The sequence below is a fragment of the Coregonus clupeaformis genome, unplaced genomic scaffold (genome assembly GCF_020615455.1).
Source record: "Coregonus clupeaformis isolate EN_2021a unplaced genomic scaffold, ASM2061545v1 scaf0016, whole genome shotgun sequence".
In the NCBI taxonomy this organism is placed as follows: domain Eukaryota; kingdom Metazoa; phylum Chordata; class Actinopteri; order Salmoniformes; family Salmonidae; genus Coregonus; species Coregonus clupeaformis.
In genome coordinates, this window is record NW_025533471.1 from 307,158 (window position 1) to 333,199 (window position 26,042).

At 41.3% G+C, this 26,042-nt stretch overlaps 1 protein-coding gene across 2 annotated transcripts in view; it reads left to right on the forward strand.

The window, feature by feature from the left end:
* LOC121573950 (opioid-binding protein/cell adhesion molecule-like) overlaps positions 1 to 26,042 on the forward strand; it is a 196,067-nt gene that overhangs the window by 114,150 nt on the left and 55,875 nt on the right. For both annotated transcript variants that reach the window (XM_041886368.2, XM_041886367.2), the window contains exon 2: positions 901 to 1,133. In XM_041886368.2, the coding sequence (XP_041742302.1) occupies positions 901 to 1,133 (233 nt within the window). The remainder of the gene's footprint in view (positions 1 to 900; positions 1,134 to 26,042) is intronic.

The window sequence follows — 26,042 nt, forward strand, 5'->3', positions numbered from 1 at the left end:
TTCGGAGGAATGGCGTGAATGAAAGACAAGGAAGATGACCGACCAGATATGCCAATCAGCCAAAGAGGTTACAGTGTGTTCTGTTGGATCTCTTCCAGCAAAGTGACTAAGGAAGGTCTCAGCTTTCCATTAATTGGAGTTGCATGGGCACAGACACACACATGCACACACACACACGTCACACATGCACACACACACAAACACACACACACACACGTGCACTACCCACGTTGTAAGTCTTCTTGTGTTACCGTCAAGTCATTATATAACAGTAAACCTAAGTTTATCCAGGGATGCCACAAATAGAGTATGATGGAAATTACATTAGCTCTTACTGTAATTGCATATGATTTAGCATAGTTAACATAATAAATATAGTAATCTACTGACAGATATTAGTGATTTGTCAAAGAACACTTGACATGGATAACCCCTGGACTAACTCCTCCAAAAAGTTTGACAGTGATGGAAAGGATATTGACATTTACTGTATCTCACAGAAGACATTTGAATGCACCACATGTAGTACATATTTCTAAAGCAACAAAGGTCATGTTCTCTTAGATATCCTAGAGAAATCAGTCCACAGAGGCATCACAAGATGCTTAGTTGTTTCCCACTCTGGTCCTTTGCAATGACAGCCATTGCCACTCGATATTGATCATACACAAGCATGTGACTTCTGTCTTATTTTTCCTTCATGACACAACAGCCCCCCTTGACACTACCCTCACTCTCATCACTAGAGCAGAAGTGACAAATGCCACAGAGGCAAAGCTGTGACATCGCAAATGGGGCCTGCTGTGGTTTCTCACCTAGCTGCAAAGCAAAGCGTTACTGTTCCATTTGTATTTCACCTTGTGTTTGATTTGGTAATGTTCCTTCTTTCTGGTCCTACAGGTGCGCACAGGGGGACATCGTCACACACACGGCCTGGCTCAACCGGTCGAGTATACTCTACGCCGGCAAGGATAAGTGGTCGATGGATCCCAGGGTGAGCCTGGTTACACTCAATCAGGAGGAGTTCACCATCAAGATTGAGGACGTGGACATGACAGATGAAGGCCCGTACACCTGCGCGGTGCAGACGAGCAGCAGACCGAGGACAACGTCAGTGCACATCATCGTCCAAGGTAAGCCAAAGCCTTAGAATCTAGATACTGTCTCGGCAGATGAAGTAGAAAAACATATTTTGTCTGATTTACAGAATGTGTGTGTGTCTCTCTCTCTCTCTCTCTCTCTCGTATATCTCTCCCTCTTTCTGTGTGTGTCTTTGTGCTTGTGTGTGTGTCGCTCTCCCTCTCTCTCTTTCTCTTTATGTGTGTGCGTGTGCATCTCCCTCTCTGGTGTATTTGATGGCCTTCATACCCCTCAGTGAATGAGAACCTCTTATTACCCCATAGAAAAGCAAATTGCTCTACTTTCTCTTTCGCTGTGGAAGGGATGTAAAAATAAATCAATATAAATAAAGGGAGAAGAACATGTAGAACAACACCAGTCCGTGAATGCACTTCAATAAGTCATCCGTTATTATCTGTGCATCCATTAGTTGGTGGTGTAATTGTTTTATTAGCTTTTACAATCTCCCAGTAGATTCTACCTAACTTGTAAAACGTACAGTATGGAAAGCATCCATCGTGTGGTGCTCGTTCACAGTCTAATCATTTTTTACATTTTAGTCATTTAGCAGACGCTCTTATCCAGAGCGACTTACAGTTAGTGAGTGCATACATTTTCATACTGGCCCCCCATGGGAAACGAACCCACAACCCTGGCGTTGCAATCGCCATGCTCTACCAACTGAGCTACAGGGGACTATATACATATGAAGTATATAAGACTACATCACCTTGAGTACCCCCGTATGCATTTACTAGAAGCTTGAATCCAGGGTTGTATTCATTACGACACACGTTTCGAAACATTTTGCAACTGAAAACAAAAATTAGCATTTCTGATTTAAGGCCAGGTAGTCCCTCCCTGTTTCAGTCTGTTTTCTTTCGTTTGGTGCCTAATAAATACGACCCAGAACATTGCTGTAAACAATATTCACCAACACAGGGCTCATCTCAGAAACTCGTGAACTTCATGATAAGTATTCTCCAAGCCCAGTGGCGATGCGATGCGTCACATGGGGCAGGTGGCTCCGCCCCACCAAAATCCAGGAAATGTGCATGCAATTCTGTTATTTCATGTCACAACAATTTATCATGTCAGTAAGCAAACAATTTTAATTTTTTTTTTTTTTAAATTGCTTAATCTAATAAAGCATATGCTTTCCCATTGTATTGTTGTTTTGGAAAATGTTTGTTGAGTAAGGCAGCTCCAAAATGCAGCTGTTTCAGCCTCACTCTGTGCTTTATGTGGTGGAGGGGCAGACAGAGAAATTACAGAGCGTAGGCATTGTTGATCTTCTCTGGTTGCACGTGATTGGCTCAGGGGGCTGTCACTCTTGGGGGCTGTCACTCACCTGCTGGGAGAGCTAGCCAGCAAAATGGAGCACATCTTCGGTGCTCCATTGATTTACAGTAGAAGTGCCCGCACAAGACAGCTCATTGTCATTGGCCACAGTTAAATCAACATCTTATGCCCAGTAACTTTGAATGGACCGGTGTGTCAACTTCATAGCTTGCTAGTTGTTTACCACGCACTGTTACCACGTCTGGACTAGATTCGCTATCTTCTAGCAAATAATTTAATAACTTGGCGTTTTGAAGGAAATGTAGAGATACACCGTCTCAGTTCTCATAGCCACCTAAACTTTGAAATATGGCCATCCATTAAAATAAAGCTGGAAAAGAAGATTCAAGTCGAGTGGTTGGTGATGGATCAAAGCTGGGACCGAGAGACTGAAAACAGTTTAGATCTCCAGGCCATCAGACTGTTAAATAGTCAGCACCAGCCGGCCTCCGCCCAGTACCCTGCCCTGAACCTTAGTCACTGTTACTAGGCAGCTACCACCCAGTACTCTACCCTACACCTTAGAGACTGCTGCCCAGTGTACATAGTTATTGATCACTGGTCACTTTAATAATGTTTATATACTGTTTTACCCACTTCTACAGTGCCTTCAGATAGTTACAGCCTGAATTCAAAATTGAATAAATATATTATTTTTTTAATAGTGAAGACATCAAAACTATAAAATAACACATATGGAATCATGTAGTAACCAAAAAAGTGTTAAACAAATCAAAATATATTTTATATTTGAGATTCTTCAAATAGCCACCCTTTGCCTTGATGATAGCTTTGCAGACTCTTGGCATTATCTCAACCATCTTCACCTGGAATGCTTTTCCAACAGTCTTGAAGGAGTTCCCACATATGCTGAGCACTTGTTGGCTGTTTTTCCTTCACTCTGCGGTCCGACTCATCCCAATTAATTTCAATTTGGTTGAGGTCGGGGGATTGTGGAGGCCAGGTCATCTGATGCAGCACTCCATCACTCTCTGTCTTGGTAAAATAGCCCTTACACAGCTCAGAGGTTTGAAAAACAAATGATAGTCCAACTATGCCCAAACGAGATGTGATGGCGTATTGCTGCAGTAGCCATGCTGGTTAAGTGTGCCTTGAATTCTAAATATATCACAGACAGTGTCACCAGCAAAGCACCCCCACACCATAACACCTCCTCTTCCATGCTTTAGGTGGGAAATACACATGCAGAGGTCATCCGTTCACCCACACTGCTTCTCACAAAGACGCAGCGGTTTGAACCAGAAATATCCAATTTGGACTCCAGACCAAAGGACACATTTCCACCGGTCTAATGTGTATTGCTCGTGTGTCTTGGCCCAAGCAAGTCTCTTCTTCTTGTTGGTGTCCTTTAGTAGTGGTTTCTTTGCAGCAATTCAACCATGAAGGCCTGATTCACACAGTCTCCTCTCAACAGTTGATGTTGAGATGTGTCTGTTACTTGAACTCTGTGAAGCATTTATTTGGGCTGCAATTTCTGAGGCTGGTAACTCTAATGAACTAATCCTCTGCAGCAGAGGTAACTCTGGGTCTTCCATTCCTGTGTTGGTCCTCATGAGAGCCAGTTTCATCATAGCGCTTGATGGTTTTTGCGACTGCACTTGAAGAAACGTTCAAAGTTCTTGAAATGTTCCGTATTTACTGACCTTCATGTCTTAAAGTAATGATGGACTGTCATTTCTCTTTCCTTATTTGAGCTGTTCTTCCCATAATATGGACTTGGTCTTTTACCAAATAGGGCTATCTTCTGTATACCACCCCTACCCCCTACCTTGTCACAACACAACTGATTGGCTCAAACGCATTAAGAAGGAAATAAATTCAATAAATTAACTTGTAACAAGGCACACTTGTTAATTACATTTACATTTTAGTCATTTAGCAGACGCTCTTATTCAGAGCGACTTACAGTTAGTGAGTGCATACATTTTCATACTGGCCCCCTGTGGGAAACGAACCCACAACCCTGGTGTTGCAAGCACCATGCTCTACCAAATGAGCTACAGGGGACTAATTGAAATTCATTCCAGGTGACTACCTCATGAAGCTGGTTGAGAGAATGCCAAGAGTGTGCAAAGCTGTCATCAAGGCAAAGGGTGGCTATTTGAAGAATCTCAAATATAAAATGTATTTTGATTTGTTTAACACTTTTTTGATTACTACATGATTCCATATGTGTTATTTCATAGTTTTGATGTCTTTACTGTTATTCGATGTCAGGGGTGCTGAAGGTGGGTGTGGTGCAGGAATCAAGCGCAGGACGCAGAAGCTAAGTCCAAAAGAATTTTTCACGTAGTACACGAGCACAATACATTTACATTTACATTTTAGTCATTTAGCAGACGCTCTTATCCAGAGCGACTTACAGTTAGTGAATACATCTTTTTTTTTTTTTTTTTATACTGCCCCCCCGTGGGAATCGAACCCACAACCCTGGCGTTGCAAACGCCATGCTCTATCAACTGAGCTACATCCCTGCCGGCCATTCCCTCCCCTACCCTGGACGACGCTGGGCCAATTGTGCGCCGCCCATGAGTCTCCCGGTCGCGGCCGGCTGCGACAGAGCCTGGATTCGAACCAGGATCTCTAGTGGCACAGTTAGCCCGGAGGCGAAATAAAGGCGCACACAGGCGTCAAACAAAAGGCGCACTAACATGTGCGAAAACCTCTCCAAACAACAGAGGGAAGATACGTAGCTCAGAACACCAAGATAGAAGAGCAATCACACACAACACCATACACACACACAACGAGAACTAAATAGGACACTAATGAGGACTAACTAGACACAGGTGTACAACATCAAGACAAAACCAAACGAACATGAAACATAGATCGGTGGCAGCTAGTTCTCCGGGGACGACGACCGCCATAACCTGCCCGAACAAGGAGGAGGAGCAGCCTCGGCCGAAACCGTGACATTCGACAATGTAAAAAATAGTACAAATAAAGAAAAAGCCTTGAAAGAGTAGGTGTGTCCAAACTTTTGACTGGTAGTGTACAGTGAATATATATATATATATATAGATATATATTTACATATAGATAGATAGATAGAGACGTGTATATGTACAGTGGGGAGAACAAGTATTTGATACACTGCCAATTTTGCAGGTTTTCCTACTTACAAATCATGTAGAGGTCTGTAATTTTATCATAGGTACACTTCAACTGTGAGAGACGGAATCTAAAACAAAAATCCAGAAAATCACATTGTATGATTTTTAAGTAATTAATTTGCATTTTATTGCATGACATAAGTATTTGATACATCAGAAAAGCAGAACATAATATTTGGTGCAGCAGGGATTTTGGCCCACTCCTCCATACAGACCTTCTCCAGATTCTTCAGGTTTCGGGGCTGTCGCTGGGCAATACGGACTTTCAGCTCCCTCCAAAGATTTTCTATTGGGTTTAGGTCTGGAGACTGGCTAGGCCACTCCAGGACCTTGAGATGCTTCTTACGGAGCAACTCCTTAGTTGTCCTGGCTGTGTGTTTCGGGTCGTTGTCATGCTGGAAGACCCAGCCACGACCCATCTTCAATGCTCTTACTGAGGGAAGGAGGTTGTTGGCCAAGATCTCGCGATACATGGCCCCATCCATCCTCCCCTCAATACGGTGCAGTCGTCCTGTCCCCTTTGCAGAAAAGCATTCCCAAAGAATGATGTTTTCACCTCCATGCTTCACGGTTGGGATGGTGTTCTTGGGGTTGTACTCATCCTTCTTCTTCCTCCAAACACGGCGAGTGGAGTTTAGACCAAAAAGCTCTATTTTTGTCTCATCAGACCACATGACCTTCTCCCATTCCTCCTCTGGATCATCCAGATGGTCATTGGCAAACTTCAGACGGGCCTGGACATGCGCTGGCTTGAGCAGGGGGACCTTGCGTGTACTGCAGGATTTTAATCCATGACGGCGTAGTGTGTTACTAATGGTTTTCTTTGAGACTGTGGTCCCAGCTCTCTTCAGGGCATTGACCAGGTCCTGCCGTGTAGTTCTGGGCTGATCCCTCACCTTCCTCATGATCATTGATGCCCCACGAGGTGAGATCTTGCATGGAGCCCCAGACCGAGGGTGATTGACCGTCATCTTGAACTTCTTCCATTTTCTAATAATTGCGCCAACAGTTGTTGCCTTCTCACCAAGCTGCTTGCCTATTGTCCTGTAGACCATCCCAGCCTTGTGCAGGTCTACAATTTTATCCCTGATGTCCTTACACAGCTCTCTGGTCTTGGCCATTGTGGAGAGGTTGGAGTCTGTTTGATTGAGTGTGTGGACAGGTGTATTGTATACAGGTAACGAGTTCAAACAGGTGCAGTTAATACAGGTAATGAGTGGAGAACAGGAGGGCTTCTTAAAGAAAAACTAACAGGTCTGTGAGAGCCAGAATTCTTACTGGTTTGTAGGTGATCAAATACTTATGTCATGCAATAAAATACAAATTAATTAATTAAAAATGATACAATGTGATTTTCTGGATTTTTGTTTTAGATTCCGTCTATCACAGTTGATGTGTACCTATGATAAGAATTACAGACCTCTACATGCTTTGTAAGTAGGAAAACCTGTAAAATTGGCAGTGTATCAAATACTTGTTCTCCCCACTGTATATATATATATATAGATGTATATATAGATGTGTGGTGTATTGTTAGGTGCTACTGCACTGTTGGAGCTAGCATTTCGCTGCACCTGCGATAACATCTGCAAAATATGTGTATGCGACCAATACTATTTTATTTTATAATGGGGCAGTGGCTAACATCTGTTTTGAGATAGGCTAGCTATAATATCCTATAGGCTACATGTCTTTTTGTTGATGTTTGATGGCAGACTGTAATACCCATGGAACCACATGTAGAAGAAGGGTTAGTTATAAATATATGTGATGGAACTGTATCTGTGCAATAGATGAAGCATATTGTTATCCAGGCCCCTTTGTAACAGGCAGGCAGACACACGCAGTGTCACGATATTGCAGACCAATTACTAGTAGTTTACTCTATAAAAGTATGCTCGATCTGGGAAGTAGCTATAAACTGATCATAACCCAAATGGTATAATGTTTGTGTGTTCGGCTCAAAACTCATTTCTGGGATTGGTTATTATTGCATTCAATGTGTAGCCAGTGTATGTAGTCTTCAGTGAGAGAAAAAGTATTTGATCCCCTGCTGATTTTGTACATTTGCCCACTGACAAAGAAATGATCAGTCTATAATTTTAATGGTAGGTTTATTTGAACAGTGAGAGACAGAATAACAACAACAAAATCCAGAAAAACGCATGTCAAAAATGTTATAAATTGATTTGCATTTTAATGAGGAAATAAGTATTTGACCCCCTCTCAATCAGAAAGATTTCTGGCTCCCAGGTGTCTTTTATACAGGTAACGAGCTGAGATTAGGAGCACACTCTTAAAGGGAGTGCTCCTAATCTCAGTTTGTTACCTGTATAAAAGACACCTGTCCACAGAAGCAATCAATCAATCAGATTCCAAACTCTCCACCATGGCCAAGACCAAAGAGCTCTCCAAGGATGTCAGGGTCAAGATTGTAAACCTACACAAGGCTGGAATGGGCTACAAGACCATCGCCAAGCAGCTTGGTGAGAAGGTGACAACAGTTGGTGTGATTATTCGCAAATGGAAGAAACACAAAAGAACTGTCAATCTCCCTCGGCCTGGGGCTCCATGCAAGATCTCACCTCGTGGAGTTGCAATGATCATGAGAATGGTGAGGAATCAGCCCAGAACTACACGGGAGGATCTTGTCAATGATCTCAAGGCAGCTGGGACCATAGTCACCAAGAAAACAATTGGTAACACACTACGCCGTGAAGGACTGAAATCCTGCAGCGCCCGCAATGTCCCCCTGCTCAAGAAAGCACATATACAGGCTCATCTGAAGTTTACCAATGAACATCTGAATGATTCAGAGGAGAACTGGGTGAAAGTGTTGTGGTCAGATGAGACCAAAATCGAGCTCTTTGGCATCAACTCAACTCGCCGTGTTTGGAGGAGGAGGAATGCTGCCTATGACCCCAAGAACACCATCCCCACCGTCAAACATGGAGGTGGAAACATTATGCTTTGGGGGTGTTTTTCTGCTAAGGGTGCAGGACAACTTCACCGCATCAAAGGGACGATGAACGGGGCCATGTACCGTCAAATCTTGGGAGAGAACCTCCTTCCCTCAGCCAGGGCATTGAAAATGGGTCGTGGATGGGTATTCCAGCATGACAATGACCCAAAACACACGGCCAAGGCAACAAAGGAGTGGCTCAAGAAGAGGCACATTAAGGTCCTGGAGTGGCCTAGCCAGTCTCCAGACCTTAATCCCATAGAAAATCTGTGGAGGGAGCTGAAGGTTAGAGTTGCCAAACGTCAGCCTCGATACCTTAATGACTTGGAGAAGATCTGCAAAGAGGAGTGGGACAAAATCCCTCCTGCGATGTGTGTAAACCTGGTGGCCAACTACAAGAAACGTCTGACCTCTGTGATTGCCAACAAGGGTTTTGCCACCAAGTACTAAGTCATGTTTTGCAGAGGGGTCAAATGCTTCTTTCCCTCATTAAAATGCAAATCAATTTATAACATTTTTGACATGCGTTTTTCTGGATTTGTTTGTTGTTTTTCTGTCTCTCACTGTTCAAATAAACCTACCATTAAAATTATAGACTGATCATGTCTTTGTCAGTGGGCAAATGTACAAAATCAGCAGGGGATCAAATACTTTTTTCCCTCACTGTACTGGTTTCGATGCATATGAGCTTTGTTGATGGAGTTTGCCCCACCAATATTTTCTTGTTAAAATTGCCAGTGTTCAAGACATATGTTCTAATAAAGTGGACAATGGTCTGATTTGAGCCCCATCAATGGCATTGCACCCCTGAGATAGTATATTTTTCCTAGTCAGCGGATCCTGAGGCAATTTGATTGATGGCGGTGTCATTGCTGAGCATCAGAGCATTAGGGCGGAACAGAAGAGAACTGAACAGGCTGAGATGCAAGGCCAGTCTGTACGGTGGGGTCCGGAATGATTGGATCCCTTGATAAAGATGAGCAAAAAAGACTGTATAAAGTAAATAATACAAATACTAAGGTATATTGTATGCTAAAATGTTTTTTTTAAATACTAATACAATTGCTCAGGGAAATGGATTTTGTTTAACAACAAATAATAATATTAATACAAATACAAATTATTGGCACCCCTGTTTTCAATACTCCAGCCCCCTCCCCTTGTGAGGATAACGACACTGAGCCTTTTTCTAAAATGTTTTATTGGGAGGGATCTTAGACCATTCCTCCATACAGAATCTTTCCAGATCCTTGATATCCTTCGTCTGCGCTTATGGACTGCCCTCTTCAATTCAAACCACAGGTTTTCAATGGGATTCAAGTCCAGAGACTTGTTGATTTTGTGGTCATTTAACAATTTCTTTGTGGATTTCGATGTGTGCTTGGGGTTATGGTCTTGCTGGAAGATTCACTTGTGCCAAGTTTGAGCCTCCTGGCAGAGGCAACCAGGTTTTTGGCTAAAATGTCCTGGTACTTGGTAAAGTTCATGATGCCGTTGACCTTAACAATGGTCCCAGGACCAGTGGAAGTAAAATAGACCCATAACATCAAAGGACTATCACCATATTTTACAGTAGGAATTAGGTGTTTTCTGCATATGCATTGTTCTTTCGAAGGCCAAACCCACCTCTGGTGTACGTGGCCAAAGAGCTCTATTTGCATGTCATATGACCATATGACCCTGTATTTTATACAGTCTTTCTTGCTCATCTTTGTCAAGGAATCCAATAATTACAGACCCCACTGTATGTTCTCCAATAGCTTGAAACTTCATTTTCTCACAGCTTTGATGGCAAAAATATTTAAATACCGCTGTGTGCCATAAAAGGGGAAAATGTTATGATGTAGCATACCAGTATAGGTGCAAATTGAGGTTTTTCTGAGACTAGGTTTATGATGATGTAATGGGGGAGTTTGAGGACAGTGACCTTGGATGTTCTTTGGTGCAATATTGCTTACACCTACAGTACGTAGTCTTCTCAAATCTACACAGGTGCCTAGGGGGTATACGGGCTAGGTGTTCTCTGGGGCTATGGCTTTTCGATAGAGGTAATCATGAACTCTAGAAAGCGCCAATGGTGTCTGTTTCCAGTTCCACAATATTTACTGCAAGGGTATTGCATATATGGAGTATTGTCTTTCCTAGTGTATGTATGTTAGTTCTGTAGTTTATCTCATTACTTTCTATCAGGCTCTTGGTCTTCAGCATTGTTAGCTAAGCTATGATTTTAAAGAGAACATTATGCATTGAATATGAAAGAACAAACAGACAACTCTTTTCAATCAGAATAATTCAACAAGTCTGGCAACTCAAAGACATTTAGTGTCCTGGAAGTCTGCACAGCACCGCTTTACAGATCAAAAACATTTTCAGTCTATATTTTTCTCCGGCCTTTAATTTGAAGCAAACTTAATTACTAGCGGGTTTGTCCTCACTGTCAAAAATAAAAAGGTCCTTTCTTTGTTGCACAGGTACAGCACTAGATTACACTTGGAACCTTTCATTTTGACAAAATGCACTATGAAAAATAGTTTCTTAAGAATTGTTCTTTGAATTACTTTAGCGCTTGATGATAACTGCCAAAATAATGAAACTGCCAGCCCATGACTCAGACAGTAGGAGTAGTTGGCTATTGGCTAACCCTCTGCATTTCTAGATATTAACGAAAAAACCTGAAGTCGTGTAGTGAAATCTTCATAAGTGGAGAGAGCTGTTAGATTTCTACTTCAGAGAGGGGTGCTTGCTAATGTGTTGGGAGTAGGATGTGCTCGTTAGAACAGACTTACTTTTTGGAATAATTTATCAAAGAGAGTTATAGTCGTCATTCTTCATTCCAAATTGCACCCTATTCCCTATATAGTGCACTACTTTTGAACAAGGCCCAGGTCAAAATAAGACACTAAATGTTGAATAGGGTGTAATTTGTGACGCAGCCATAGTCATCATAGTCAGTCTTCTTATGTGGGTTTTCAAAATGAATAGTGGATGTCTTCTCAAACCTCGCTGATCATAATATGTCATCATTGTGGTTTTCAGATCTCTGTGTGCTTTAATTGAGTGTGCTCCTATCAGGCGACTGTGCATGTGTATTTACATTTGTAAATGTGTCAACTCTAATTAAAAGGCAGATCAAAGAGGAACGGAGGGTAAAAGTCACATGTTGTGGGAGGGAAGCAATGGGGAGGTCTCAGCGGGGGGTGTGGGCAACATCCTCATTACTGAACAACCTTTTGATGGGAATTTGTCCAACTCTCCCCCCCCCCCCTGCCTCTTCCTCTACAATTGCACTACTCACACCACCTACCTACTGCAGTCACTTCCACCCACTTACTGCAGCCACAGTAAATCGCTCTGGCTAAAGCTTGGGGCGTTTGACAAACAGACCTGTGGAAAGATCTAAATTTAGGGATGTGAAACGTTCAGCCGGCTGCACAGACCCTGTGGATGCTCTAGTCTAGAATGCCTGGTTAAATTGTGCTTAGGAGAAGTACATGTGATTATTGAAAAAATCAGAGTTTGCTTAATTTACTATCAACCTAAAATGTTAAATGTAAATGTATTTGACCACATAGAATTGGGGGGGAATTACACATCCTATAGTATATAGTTAACACGATGACACAAGATCAATTGCATAAAACAGATCAATATCTTTGGTTTTGTACTGTTGATTTTGTCATACGCGCTGGGGGTCGCAGGACTTAGAACGCAGTTATCATTTTCTTTCTCAAATCGAACGGATAATTCGGGGCGGTCTCTCTATAAAAGTCACTGGCCACACACCAATACTCGGATTTGAAAGTCAAACTATCACTTAAATGGCAGCCAACCATTTTCACTGTTGATATCCTATGGCGGGTTGTGATTTGTTGAAGTTAACAGAAAAAGTAGTTTGTTCCCTTTTCCGTGATGGCAGCCTCCCGATATCAACATCCACCATTCCAAAATATAGATGGAAGCCTTGTACAAATGTTCATCTAACCAACCATGTATAGGTTATTCCAAGGTTCCGTGTGGCCTTTGAATAGTGTTTGTTTAAACAGCTCTACACCCCAAACATTTGCCCCCTGTTCTATTGATATTGATGGAAATGATTAACAAATAGTGTTGCATTACACTTACCGTGTTGGCGACCCACTTGTTTTTTGGTGCATGTGCAGTTTATAAGGTGCTCGTTTAAGGAAATACAAGTAATATGATTACTCTTGTTGCACATGTATGTGTAGACAGTACATTTTATCTTTTCAATATATCACGAACTGTTTCTGCATATCGGTTACTGATTTGGACACTTTAAAACTGTGTTTTGACATTGGGCTATTTATCAATATGTCTTGTCAACAGGAAGCACCGACATCATCATTTTCAACTTACGTTTTTGACATGTAAATATGCGTGTACGCTTTGAAGCCCACAACAGAATACAAAAAATGTTTACTGTATTGTGTACACAAAAGGTATGCTTTCTAGTACTCCGTTCTGCCACCTCTGGTCTCTTGGCCCTCCCACCCCTACGGAAGGGAAGCTCCCACTCAGCCCAGTCAAAACTCTTCTCTGTCCTAGCACCCCAATGGTGGAACCAGCTTCCCCCTGAAGCTAGGTCAGCAGAGTCCCTGCCCATCTTCTGAAAACATCGGAAACCCTACCTCTTCAAAGAGTATCTTAGATAATCCCACAGCCCCCCCCCCCATACTGGTACTGACTTTGCTGATAGCTACTTTATTGAGGAAAAATGTACTTATGAGTGAGATATGTGGTTGTCCAATTTAACTATCTTAAAATATTTGCACTACCTGTAAGTCGCTCTGGATAAGAGCGTCTGCTAAATTACTCAAATGAAAAAAAAAGTAACAAAGTAAAATGTATTAAAAATGCATTTGGAAATGTATTCAACTTTATCGTCTGCCAAAACAAGCCGTTACTATTGTATAATAACCGTGTTTTAGTTGTTAATGAGAATGATTGAGTATTTCATGGCTATTTATATTGAATATGTATAAGGAATGTGTTTAGCGATCCTCAACTGACTGACCGACCGTCAACGGCATGACCCGTGAATACAGGTGTAATCAGATAACAATGATCAGTCAACATTGCCAAGCGCTAATTTTGCTGCCTCTAGCGCTATATACCTTTCAGAGCTAATATAGCTGTTGACATATTCACAATCCTCTCTCCTGGTCTTGTTTTGCCTCCGGGCTATTAGACACAATGCCAATATCCATCAAAGAAAGCATGGACTATAGAAGTGTCTTTACTATACATCTATTCCTTGTCATAGTTTGGCACAAGAGTAAAAAATAACTGTTCTAGATGGCAGAATCTTTGGACAAAAAGGTGCTTTGTGTAACAGGCATATCAGCAGAATAACCCTTTCTTTGCAGGGCCTCTAATTGATGCCAACAAGTCAGTATACAGCGCTGTGACTGATGGTGCAACTGAGAGATTAACCTAACCACAGGTGGCCATCAGTGAGCTGAATGTTTCTTTAAAAAGAGCAGTGGATAGGACACTACCTATCTATTTGTGGAAAAATCACCCTAATTAACTCTTTATCCCAGTTTACGTATTTACTTTTGGCCCTACCTACACCTAACGACTCGTTTTTGAAATTATATGAGCAAAACATATTCCACTTTATTTGGAACGGCAAGCCAGACAAAATTAAACGGGCCTATTTATATAATGAATATGAATTCGGAGGGCAGAAATTATTCAATATTAAAGCATTGGACCTTTCACTAAAGGCTTCAGTCATACAAAAACGATACTTAAATTCGAACTGGTTCTCTGGCAGATTAGTAAGAATGGCTCACCTCGTGTTCAAGAATGGCCTTTTTCCCTTCATTCAGATTACAACCTCTCACTTTCAGTTATTTGAAATTAAAAACATCTCCAAAATATCGCTATTTTTAAAACAAGCCATAGAAAGCTGGTTGCAATTTCAGTTTAATCGACCAGAAAAGACAGAACAAATAATACAATAAATATTATGGTTAAACTCAAATATACTAATTGATTAAAAAAAATACAGTATATATATTTTTTTTTTATGGTATAATCTTTGTAAATTATATTATCAATAGGACTGGTGGAGTTATGTGACACATGCAGTTAACAAAAATATATGGAAATGTCTGCTCTATCCAAAATTACAACCCACTGATTGCAGAATGACTGTAAAAATGAAGGAGGCAAGTGGAAGGGGGAGAAGGCAAGGAACTTGTCTGTCGGCCCTGCATACTAGACCAAAATTGATTAAAGAAACTTGTGATAAATAAAAAAATGTACCAGTTTAATTTAAGGACCAAAATAGTTGGGAAGAGATTTTCGATGTACCGATTCCATGGCACATGGTCACACTGTAGATGGGAGGGGATGAGGGTAGGTGAAGGGTGGGACTAAAAACAAACAAAAAAGATAACTAATGTAAAATGTACTGTGTCTGTAAAGTGTTTGTAGTATGCATAAGCTGGAAGTAGAAGCCTAAGTGTTGTTGTCCATTAGTTTACTCCAAATTAGGGGAGGGGTGGTAGGGCCAGGGGAAAATAATAAAGATGGAAAAATAGCAGGTTTTCAGTCTGGCCCCTATGTCAAACTGCATTATTATTATTATTATTTTAAATGTTGATAGGTACAGCGATTATCTAATAGCCTGGATGAAAGGTTGCTAACAATCTTTATGTATTTTGTGGTTCCAGAGAACTTGTATTTTATTATTGTATATTCACTCATGTTTTGAGAGAGATAGAGAGGGGTTAGAAACTGGAATGAGCTCCCTTGCTCAGAGGTAGTTCAACATACTTGTGTCTTTACAGAGACAAATTTAATTAATGTTTACAGTGTATCTGAGGTGTTAACCATGTTAGAACTGACACAAGCTGTTCTTCTAATGTGTTCACATGAAATTTCAATAAAACATAAACATTCCTGTTGAACCCACAGTAAGGCATTATTATATCTGCAACTGATTGTTTTAGGGCCATAGCCGGACATGCTCAAATGCTAAATGGCTTGTGCCTTATCTCCAACTCAGTGTGTTCTGTTTTGGTGGTGTCATAGTCCCTCATGACTGTATATGGCACAGGGTAGATTTTTTGTTGATGGGAGATTACATCGCATTCAGGAGATCGCTGATGGGAAGCAATTACACCGAATAACACGTCACAAGCTTTTGAATGTTTGCTTTGCCGATTTGAAATCAAGAGCCTGTTAAGTACTTAAATGTCTTTCCTATTTGTGTGCTCATTTATTCTCTCAAGCCAGTTTTGCTGACGTGGGAGGAAAAATCTCCACGATGATGTTTGCAGAGGTGGCAGGGAAATGTAGGCGTGAGTTTATGCCAAGATGCTAGACGCGCTGATTGAAAGGCCCCAGCTCGAAGTGGTTTCTATCTATCTATCTATCTATCTATCTATCTATCTATCTATCTCCCCCCACACACAGCGGAGTCGCTCACCACCTTCCGGAGACATTTGAAACCCCACCTCTTTAAGGAATACCTGGGATAGGATAAAGTAATCCTTCTACCCCCCCCCCCCAAAAATTGTAAAGTGGTTATCCCACTGGCTATAGGGTGAATGCATCAATTTGTGAGTCGCTCTGGACTAGAGTGTCTGCTAAATGACGTAAATGTGCCCTTGAGCAAGGCACTTAACCCTAATTGCTCCCGTAAGTCGCTCTGGATAAGAGCGTCTGCTAAATGACTAAAATGTAAATGTAAATGTATCTATCTATCTATCTATCTATCTATCTATCTATCTATCTATCTATCTATCTATCTATCTATCTATCTATCTATCTATCTATCTATCTATCTACTTTCTTTAAGTAGTTGCTCTTGTTGTGTGTGTTAAGGAGAGGAGGTCAAGGAGAAACAAAGCCAATTTGTCATCATCTCCACACACAGAGCTCTTCCGAGCTCTCACCACTGTCATCCGCATTTACGAGGGAAGATGAGAATGTCTCGAGGCTACGGGACTGCACGGCATGTTGTTTGGTCTCTTTTCCCATAGTTGTTGTTTTCCCCTCCAATTCGCTCAGTGCTTACGGTTTGAACTTGGTCTACTTCCTCCGCATGCTTTATTTTCTCATCCATATATTATGCCGTAAACTCATTACATTTAGATTTAGAGCATGAATTAGTCTGAGCTGAATAAGGATAGGATTTGCCTGAGATAATCACTTTAAACTGTGCTTTGGCTTGAGTTAACATTCTAATGTATTGTCTAATGGTAAAGGGATCATTAACTGTATTTTATGCGATGTGGCCAACCTATCGACAAAATTATTTAAGGTGTTTGATTGAATGACTTCAGATATGACCTCATTTGAAATACAGTTCCACACCGTTAGATCACTGCTTTATGGTGAATAAGATGGTGTAAGCCATAACACCTCAAGTATCTACCCAGATGAACTGTTCAAATCATTTATTGTAGTCCAAGTAACTGCCACAAAGTTTTTTTGTTGTTGTCTGCAAGTCTAAAAAAGTGCTATCTAGAACCTAAAAGGGTTATTCGGCTGTCCCCATTGGAGAACCCTTTGAAGAACCCTTTTTGGTTCAAGGTAGAACCCTTTTGGGTTCAATGTAGAACCCATTCCACAGAGGGTTCTATCTGGAACCTAAAAGGGTTCTACCTGGAACAAAAAAGTGTTCTCCTATGGGGACAGTCGAATAACCCTTTTTGCTAAGTGTATAGTCTATAAAAATACACCCCTGAAAGAACCCAGACAATTCCTATAAATCCAAATTAATAATGAAATATTGATTGTGGGATATGCCTTAAGCAGGTAAAATTGTAAGATCATCAGTACTTATGTAATGGGTCTGAGAACTGAAAAGGGAATTCTCTGCAAAGTAGCTATCTCGCTCAAAGGAATGACCCAGTCCTGTTTACGATATAAGGCAAATTGCATCAGTGGAAATGCAGATGCAGCAAATATGCCGTGCTTGATTACTACATTTACATGTTAATCAATGCCTGGAAGAGGTCATCATTTGCATGTCAAATCATCTGACATTTCCACAAGATGCAAACAACGTTGCCACAGCTGTGGAGCCATTAGAGAAAATGAATTCACTGTAAGGGTGTTTATTTCTTCACTGAGGAGCAAGAACATCTTGTCTTGTCACATTGGGCAAAATAAAGCGGATTGCTTACGACTTGAGTGGCTGTATATGAGATGTTACAGCGTTGGAATGATTGGTTTCACCTGGATGTGCACTGAAACAATCTTTTTGTTGGCAATCACACTCAAGATGATGACTGTAGTTGTTATTTTGGTGGATATCCTAGTTTGCTAATTGAGATGTCCTGGTTTTAGTCATCTCTACGGGCCTGAGCTTGGAAATAATTGGGTTCAGTGTCTCATAAGGCCTTGTTCAGGTAAGGCCTTCATTTCATGACGGATCAAAATCTCAAAGACCATACCACCAATGTGCATGAGGGAATCTCCATCTTCTGTAATAATATTTTCTCCTGGCTTCCAATAGTGAAGCAGCTGGGATTCTAGGTTAAGAATATAGGGCTAATACAGCCAGCCAGACACGAAGCAAATTATTTTGATTCAGCATAGCAGCCTGTTGACTTAAGAATCCTTTGAAGCTCTGAAATCCTCCATCAAAAGTGAAGGGAAGGGACAGCTCTATTAAAAATAAATGTAACATGCTTTACCTCATATAAAGGTTGGAGAATTTCAATCTGGTGGCAACACATACACAGGTTTGCGTCCCAATTCGCACCCTATTCCCAGATTGCCATTTGGGACACATTCACACAGGCCGATCTCTTTATTGGCCGTGTGAAAGACTGCAATATAGAAGGAAAGACCTCACAGGAATCACTTTGTTGGCTTTGAAAGTGCTTTTTGTGCACTCGGCTGGTTATTCACATGCGTAGAAATATGGTTGGTACATAGGCCTATATGACTACCAGTAAATAGGCATATATTTTGAATGATCAGAGTCACACTCGTGCAGCTTTCTTTAATCAATTACTTGAAACACTTTACTTGAAACACTTCATCTACTATAAATGGCTGCCGTTGGTAAAACCCCTCAGGTCATTATAAGTCTAACACACAGAGGGGTAGATAATCACACAATGGAAGGGGTACAGTGAATACAAATATGAGATACATATGTTATATGTAGTCAAATTTGGGTTGCACAGTTGTAGAGGGAAAGAGAGTGGGCTGTCTTTGACACTCTAGATCCAAACTGTTACAGACCTATATCCATCCTGCCCTGCCTTTCGAAAGTATTTGAAAGCCAAGTTAACAAACAGATCACCGATCATTTCGAATCCCACCGTACCTTCTCCGCTATGCAATCCGGTTTCCGAGCTGGTCATGGGTGCACCTCAGCCACGCTCAAGGTCCTAAACGATATTATAACCGCGATCGATAAAAGACAGTACTGTGCAGCCGTCTTCATCGACCTGGCCAAGGCTTTCGACTCTGTCAACCACCGCATTCTTATTGGCAGACTAAATAGCCTTGGTTTCTCAAACGACTGCCTCGCCTGGTTCACCAACTACTTCTCAGATAGAGTTCAATGTGTCAAATCAGAGGGCCTGTTGTCTGGACCTCTGGCAGTCTCTATGGGGGTGCCACAGGGTTCAATTCTCGGGCCGACTCTCTATTCTCTGTGTATATCAATGTTGTCACTCTTGCTGCTGGTGATGCTCGGATCCACCTCTATGCGGACGACACCATTTTGTATACATCTGGCCCTTCATTGGACACTGTGTTAACAAACCTCCAAACAAGCTTCAATGCCATACAACACTCCTTCCGTAGCCTCCAACTGCTCTTAAACACTAGTAAAACTAAATGCTAGTAAAACTAAATGCATGCTCTTCAACCGAACGCTGCTTGCACCCGCCCATCCGACTAGAAGCACTACTCTCGGCGGGTCTGACTTAGAGGATGTGGACAACTACAAATACCTAGGTGTCTGGTTAGACTGTAAACTCTCCTTCCAGACTCACATAAAGCATCTCCAATCAAAAGTTAGATCTAGAATCGGCTTCCTATTTCGCAACAAAGCCTCCTTCACTCATGCTGCCAAACATGCCTTCGTAAAACTGACTATCCTACCGATCCTTGACTTTGGCGATGTCATTTACAAAATAGCCTTCAACACTCAACTCAGCAAATTGGATGTAGTCTATCACAGTGCCATCCGTTTTGTCACCAAAGCCCCATATACTACCCACCATTGTGACCTGTACGCTCTTGTTGGCTGGCCCTCACTACATATTTGTTGCCAAACCAACTGGCTCCAGGTCAGTTCTCTGCTGCCAATGACTGGAACGAATTGCAACAATCTCTGAAGCTGGAGACTCTTATCTCCCTCACTAACTTTAAGTGTCAGTTGTCAGAGCAGCTTACCGATCACTGCACCTGTACACAGCCATTCTGAAATTAGCCCACCCAACTACCTCATCCCCATATTGTTATTTATTTTGCTAATTTGCACCCCAGTATCTCTATTTGCACATTATCTTTTTTACATCTATCATTCCAGTGTTAATACGAAATTGGAACTATTTTGCACTATGGCCTATTTATTGCCTTACCTCCATAACTTCCTACATTCACACACACTGTGTATATATATATTTTCTGTTGTATTTTTGACTTTATGTTTTGTTTACCCCATATGTAACTCTGTGTTGTTGTTTTTATCCCACTGCTTTGCTTTATCTTGGCCAGGTCGCAGTTGTAAATGAGAACTTGTTCTCAACTGGCTTACCTGGTTAAATAAAGGTTAAATAAATTTAAAAAAACAGCAGCCTCCAGTTGTGTTGGTGTGTTCTTTTCTGTCGGTGGACTGGATAACTCACATGTTTTTAGATTATTTGCTATATATCTTGAAAATACAACCATTTGGATACAGTAATACGCCAATTTGACAGTATCAACTGGGTTTAGACTGAAGACTGTCACTGGCAGAGATGTCACATCCGTGTAGCAGTCTGTTCACTTGGATGATTTCAATTGAATATCAGTTTCTATTCAATTTTGACACATGCACTGACTAGGATTTAGGAATAGAAATTGAACGGAGCTGTGCCATGGTAAATGATATGAGCAGTCAGTTGAAGTTCTACAGTGACATGACAGCTCACATTCAGTTCCTCAACTGAAGAAGGTATTTTTTTAGCTCCAGAAATATTGTAAGATTCACCCCTAACTCGAAGAACTACTACAGCCCGAGAAAACCAAGACAAACAAAGTGTAGCTGACAAACTTTCTGTGCACTTTGTCATTCATACGGGAGGGAACTAAGGATTAACTTGACATGTGATACATTATTCATGGAAAATGTCTAGCAAAACAAGCCCAATGTGACTAAAATAAGATAAAATAGTGGTGTTGCAGTCTTGATATTTATTCAGTTAGTGATCGTCAAACTTTGTACGATGGGACGCGTTACTTTAAATTGTAAATGCGAAATCAAGGAAACAGACACTGAAACAGATACATATGTCAGAAAATATGCTAAACTGAACAAAAATATAAACGCAACATGTAAAGTGTTGGTCCCATGTTTCATCAGCTGAAATGAAAGATCCCCGAAATCTTCGATATGCACAAAAAGCTTATTTCTCTCAAATTTTGTGAAGAAATTTGTTTACATCCCTGTCAGTGAGCATTTGTCCTTTGCCAAGATAATCCATCCACTGACAGGTGTGGCATATCAAGAAGCTGATTGAAACAGCATGATCATTACACAGATGCACCTTGTGCTGGGGACAAAGAAAGGCCACTAAAATGTGCAGTTTTATCACACAACACAATGCCACAGATGTCTCATGTGTTGAGGGGGTGCAATTGTCATGCTGACTGCAGGAATGTCCACCAGAGCTGTTGCCAGATAATTGAATGTTTAATTTCTCTACAATAAACCACTTCCAACTTCGTTTTGGAGAATTTGGCAGTACGTCCAACCGGCCTCACAACCGCAGACCATGTGTAACCACGCCAGCCCAGGACCTCCACATCCGGCTTCTTCACCTGCTGGATCGTCTGAAACCAGCCACTCGGATAGCTGATAAAACTGTGGGTTTGCACAACCAAATGATTTCTGCAGAAACCGTCTCAGGGAAGCTCATCTGCGTGCTTGTCGTACTCATCAGGTTCTTGACTTGACTGCAGTTCAGCGTCTTAGCTGACTTCAGTGGCCAAATGCTCACCTTTGATGGCCAGTGGCATGCTGGAGAAGATTCACAGATGAGTCGCGGTTTCAACTGTACCGGGCAGATGGCACACAGCGTGTATGGCATCGTGTGGGCGAGCGGTTTGCTGATGTCAACGTTGTGAACAGAGTGCCCCATGGTGGAGGTGGGGTTATGGTATGGGCAGGCATAAGCTACGGACAAGAAACACAATTGAATTTTAGCGATGGTAATATGAATGCAAGGAGATACCATGACGAGCTCCTGAGGCCCATTGTCGTGCCATTCATCCGCCGCCATCACCTCATGTTTCAGCATGATAATGCACGGCAAGGATCTGTACGCAATTCCTGGAAGCTGAAAATGTCCCAGTTCTTCCATGGCCTGCATACTCACCAGACATGTCACCCTTTGAGCATGTTTGGGATGCTCTGGATTGACATGTACGACAGCGTGTTCCAATTCTTGCCAATATCCAACAACTTCACACAGCCATTGAAGAGCAGTGGGACAACATTCCACAGGCCACAATCAACAGCCTGATCAACTCTATGCGAAGGAGATGTGTCGCGCTGCATGAGGCAAATGGTGGTCACACCAGATACTGACTGGTTTTCTGATCCACTCCCCTACCTTTTTTTCAAAGGTATACAGTATGTGACCAACAGATGCATACAGTGAGGGAAACTAGTATTTGATCCCCTGCTGATTTTGTACGTTTGCCCACTGACAAAGACATGATCAGTCTATAATTTTAATGGTAGGTTTATTTGAACAGTGAGAGACAGAATAACAACAAAAAATCCAGAAAAACGCCTGTCAAAAATGTTATACATTGATTTGCATTTTAATGAGGGAAATAAGTATTTGACCCCTCTGCAAAACATGACTTAGTACTTGCTGGCAAAACCCTTGTTGGCAATCACAGAGGTCAGACGTTTCTTGTAGTTGGCCACCAGGTTTGCACACATCTCAGGAGGGATTTTGTCCCACTCCTCTTTGCAGATCTTCTCCAAGTCATTAAGGTTTCGAGGCTGATGTTTGGCAACTCGAACGTTCAGCTCCCTCCACAGATTGTCTATGGGATTAAGGTCTGGAGACTGGCTAGGCCACTCCAGGACCTTAATGTGCTTCTTCTTGAGCCACTCCTTTGTTGCCTTGGCCGTGTGTTTTGGGTCATTGTCGTGCTGGAATACCCATCCACGACCCATTTTCAATGCCCTGGCTGAGGGAAGGAGGTTCTCACCCAAGATTTGACGCTACATGTCCCCGCCCATTTGATGCGGTGAAGTTGTCCTGTCCTCTTAGCAGAAAAACACCCCCAAAGCATAATGTTTCCACCTCCATGTTTGACGGTGGGGATGGTGCTCTTGGGGTCATAGTCATCATTCCTCCTCCTCCAAACACGGCGAGTTGAGTTGATGCCAAAGAGCTCGATTTTGGTCTCATCTGACCACAACACTTTCATCCAGTTCTCCTCTGAATCATTCAGATGTTCTTTGGCAAACTTCAGACGGCCCTGTATATATGCTTTCTTGAGCAGGGGGACCTTGAGGGCGCTGCAGGATTTCAGTCCTTCACGGCGTAGTGTGTTACCAATTGTTTTCTTGGTGACTATGGTCCCAGCTGCCTTGAGATCATTGACAAGATCCTCCCATGTAGTTCTGGGCTGATTCCTCACCGTTCTCATGATCATTGCAACTCCACGAGGTGAGATTTTGCATGGAGCCGCAGGCCGAGGGAGATTGACAGTTATTTTATGTTTCTTCCATTTGCGAGTGTGCTCCTAATCTCAGCTCGTTACCTGTATAAAAGACACCTGGGTGCCAGAAATCTTTCTGATTGAGAGGGGGTCAAATACTTATTTCCCTCATTAAAATGCTAATCAATTTATAACATTTTTTACATGTGTTTTTCTGGATTCTTTTGTTGTTATTCTGTCTCTCACTGTTCAAATAAACCTACCATTAAAATTATAGACTGAACATTTCTTTGTCAGTGAGCAAACGTACAAAATCAGCAGGGGATCAAATACTTTTTTCCCTCACTGTATCTGTATTCCCAGACATGTGAAATTCATAGATTAGGCCTAATTTATTTATTTCAATTGACTGATTTCCTCATATGAATTGTAACTCAGTAACATCTTAGAAATTGTGTTAATATATTTGTTGAGTGGATATGAAATATGGTGAAGATGATACAACATCTATATGAAGGGGCTTTTTAGCTATATGAAGGGGTTTTTAATGGATGCTTGAAAGCTTAAATGTACAGTTGAAGTCGGAAGTTTAAATACACCTTAGCCAAATACATTTAAAGTCAGTATTTCACAATTCCTGACATTTAATCCTAGTAAAAATTCCCTGTTTTCATTAGTTTATTTGTTTTGGTACTGTCCATTTGTAGCTTGTTTTTGGACACAGGTCCAGGAATGGCTAAAGGATTGCAATATTTACCTGGAGCTAACCCTGCATATAGCATTACTGGGTGTTCTGAAAAGTCATAGTCAATCGATCAATAATATAATAATACTTTTAGGAAAAATGTTTATTTTCAATTTACAATCTGTAGAAACAATGAGAATAGAAAGGTTCAGAACTTTTTAAACCATCACAGTACAGCTGAAAAATATATGGCAAATAGAAATCAAATATTGATGGTGTTAAGAGATAGATGGGTGGTGTTATGGTCCACTCTCCCTTTATATACCCTTGGTTATCCTTCCTTTCACATACATCTGGCAACCATCATGGGCACTCCCTTTCTCTGTTGTTATTACCCTTTGCCCCATGTCATTATATCTTGTCCATCAATCATACTATCATAAACATCACTAATCTCCTTTGACATAGGGAATGTAGACTCCATGGCCCCAAACCAATTATCTCGTAACTCTACCTCGGTCCTCACTATCCTATGACCTGACATCATAACAGGTGGTGTTGAATTGAGTTGAAGGATGGGACCAATAACAACTAACAACAGCTAATAACAACAAGATAACTAATAATGTAAGCATACTGTGTCAATAATAAGTATATAGGTTGAGAGCTTTTGTGAAAGAGCACAGTTAGAAAGATATGGCATATAGAAGCAAACCGGATGGACATCATGAACATGATCGGAGAGGTTGAGGGTAGAGGAAGTTCAGGAGTAAAAACAAACAAAATATAATTATTGTAAAATTGACTGTGTCCATAAAGTGTATATAGTATGTATAAGCTGGAAGTAGAAGCCTAAGCATTGTTGTTCACTAGTTTGCTCCAATTAGGGAAGGGGTGGTGGGGTTGGAGGGTAATAAAGGGAAATATATATTTTAAAGGATATGTATGTATGTATGTATATATATACATCTGATTGCTGGCATTAGTGTCCTGACCTAGTCACCATCTCCTGCCGTTGTGCCCTTTAGCAAGGCACTTAACTCCTAAACTGCTCCAGGGGCGCTGCACTGTGGTTGATCCTGTTCTCCAACCTCTCCGTGGGTATGTGTGTAGGTGTGCATCTCGGGGGGAACTCAGTGAAGAGTCACCAAATCATTAGACATTCCTCTGACTTGTCGACTAAAGTGACGGTGTGACATTTGACACAAATGTGTCACATTAGTTCACAAATTTCCAACAAATTCTAAACGGTGCTTCAGCATTTTAGAGAGTGGCATGCCATTATGTTCCCAGTGGCTCCCTAAATAATATGATTATTTGTATTTTTGTGCTTACTGTTTATGTATATTTGTGCTGACTGTTTATGTATATTTGTGCTGACTGTTTCCTTTTTGTTCTCTGCAAGGGTTCCACAAAGACAAGGATTAGGCCTTGCACTGCACTCTTCTCAAATAGTGTTCAAAGTACAAAGGCAATCAATACATCAGCCACGAGGTGAATTGTGTCTTGTTTGCATTTTTCTGGTACTGAATTAGACAAGGCTCCTCTCGAAAAAAAAATAATAGATATATATACAGTGGGGAAAAAAAGTATTTAGTCAGCCACCAATTGTGCAAGTTCTCCCACTTAAAAATATGAGAGAGGCCTGTAATTTTCATCATAGGTACACGTCAACTATGACAGAGAAAATGAGGAAAAAAAATCCAGAAAATCACATTGTAGGATTTTTAATGAATTTATTTGCAAATTATGGTGGAAAATAAGTATTTGGTCAATAACAAAAGTTTCTCAGTACTTTGTTATATACCCTTTGTTGGCAATGACACAGGTAAAACGTTTTCTGTAAGTCTTCACAAGGTTTTCACACACTGTTGCTGGTATTTTGGCCCATTCCTCCATGCAGATCTCC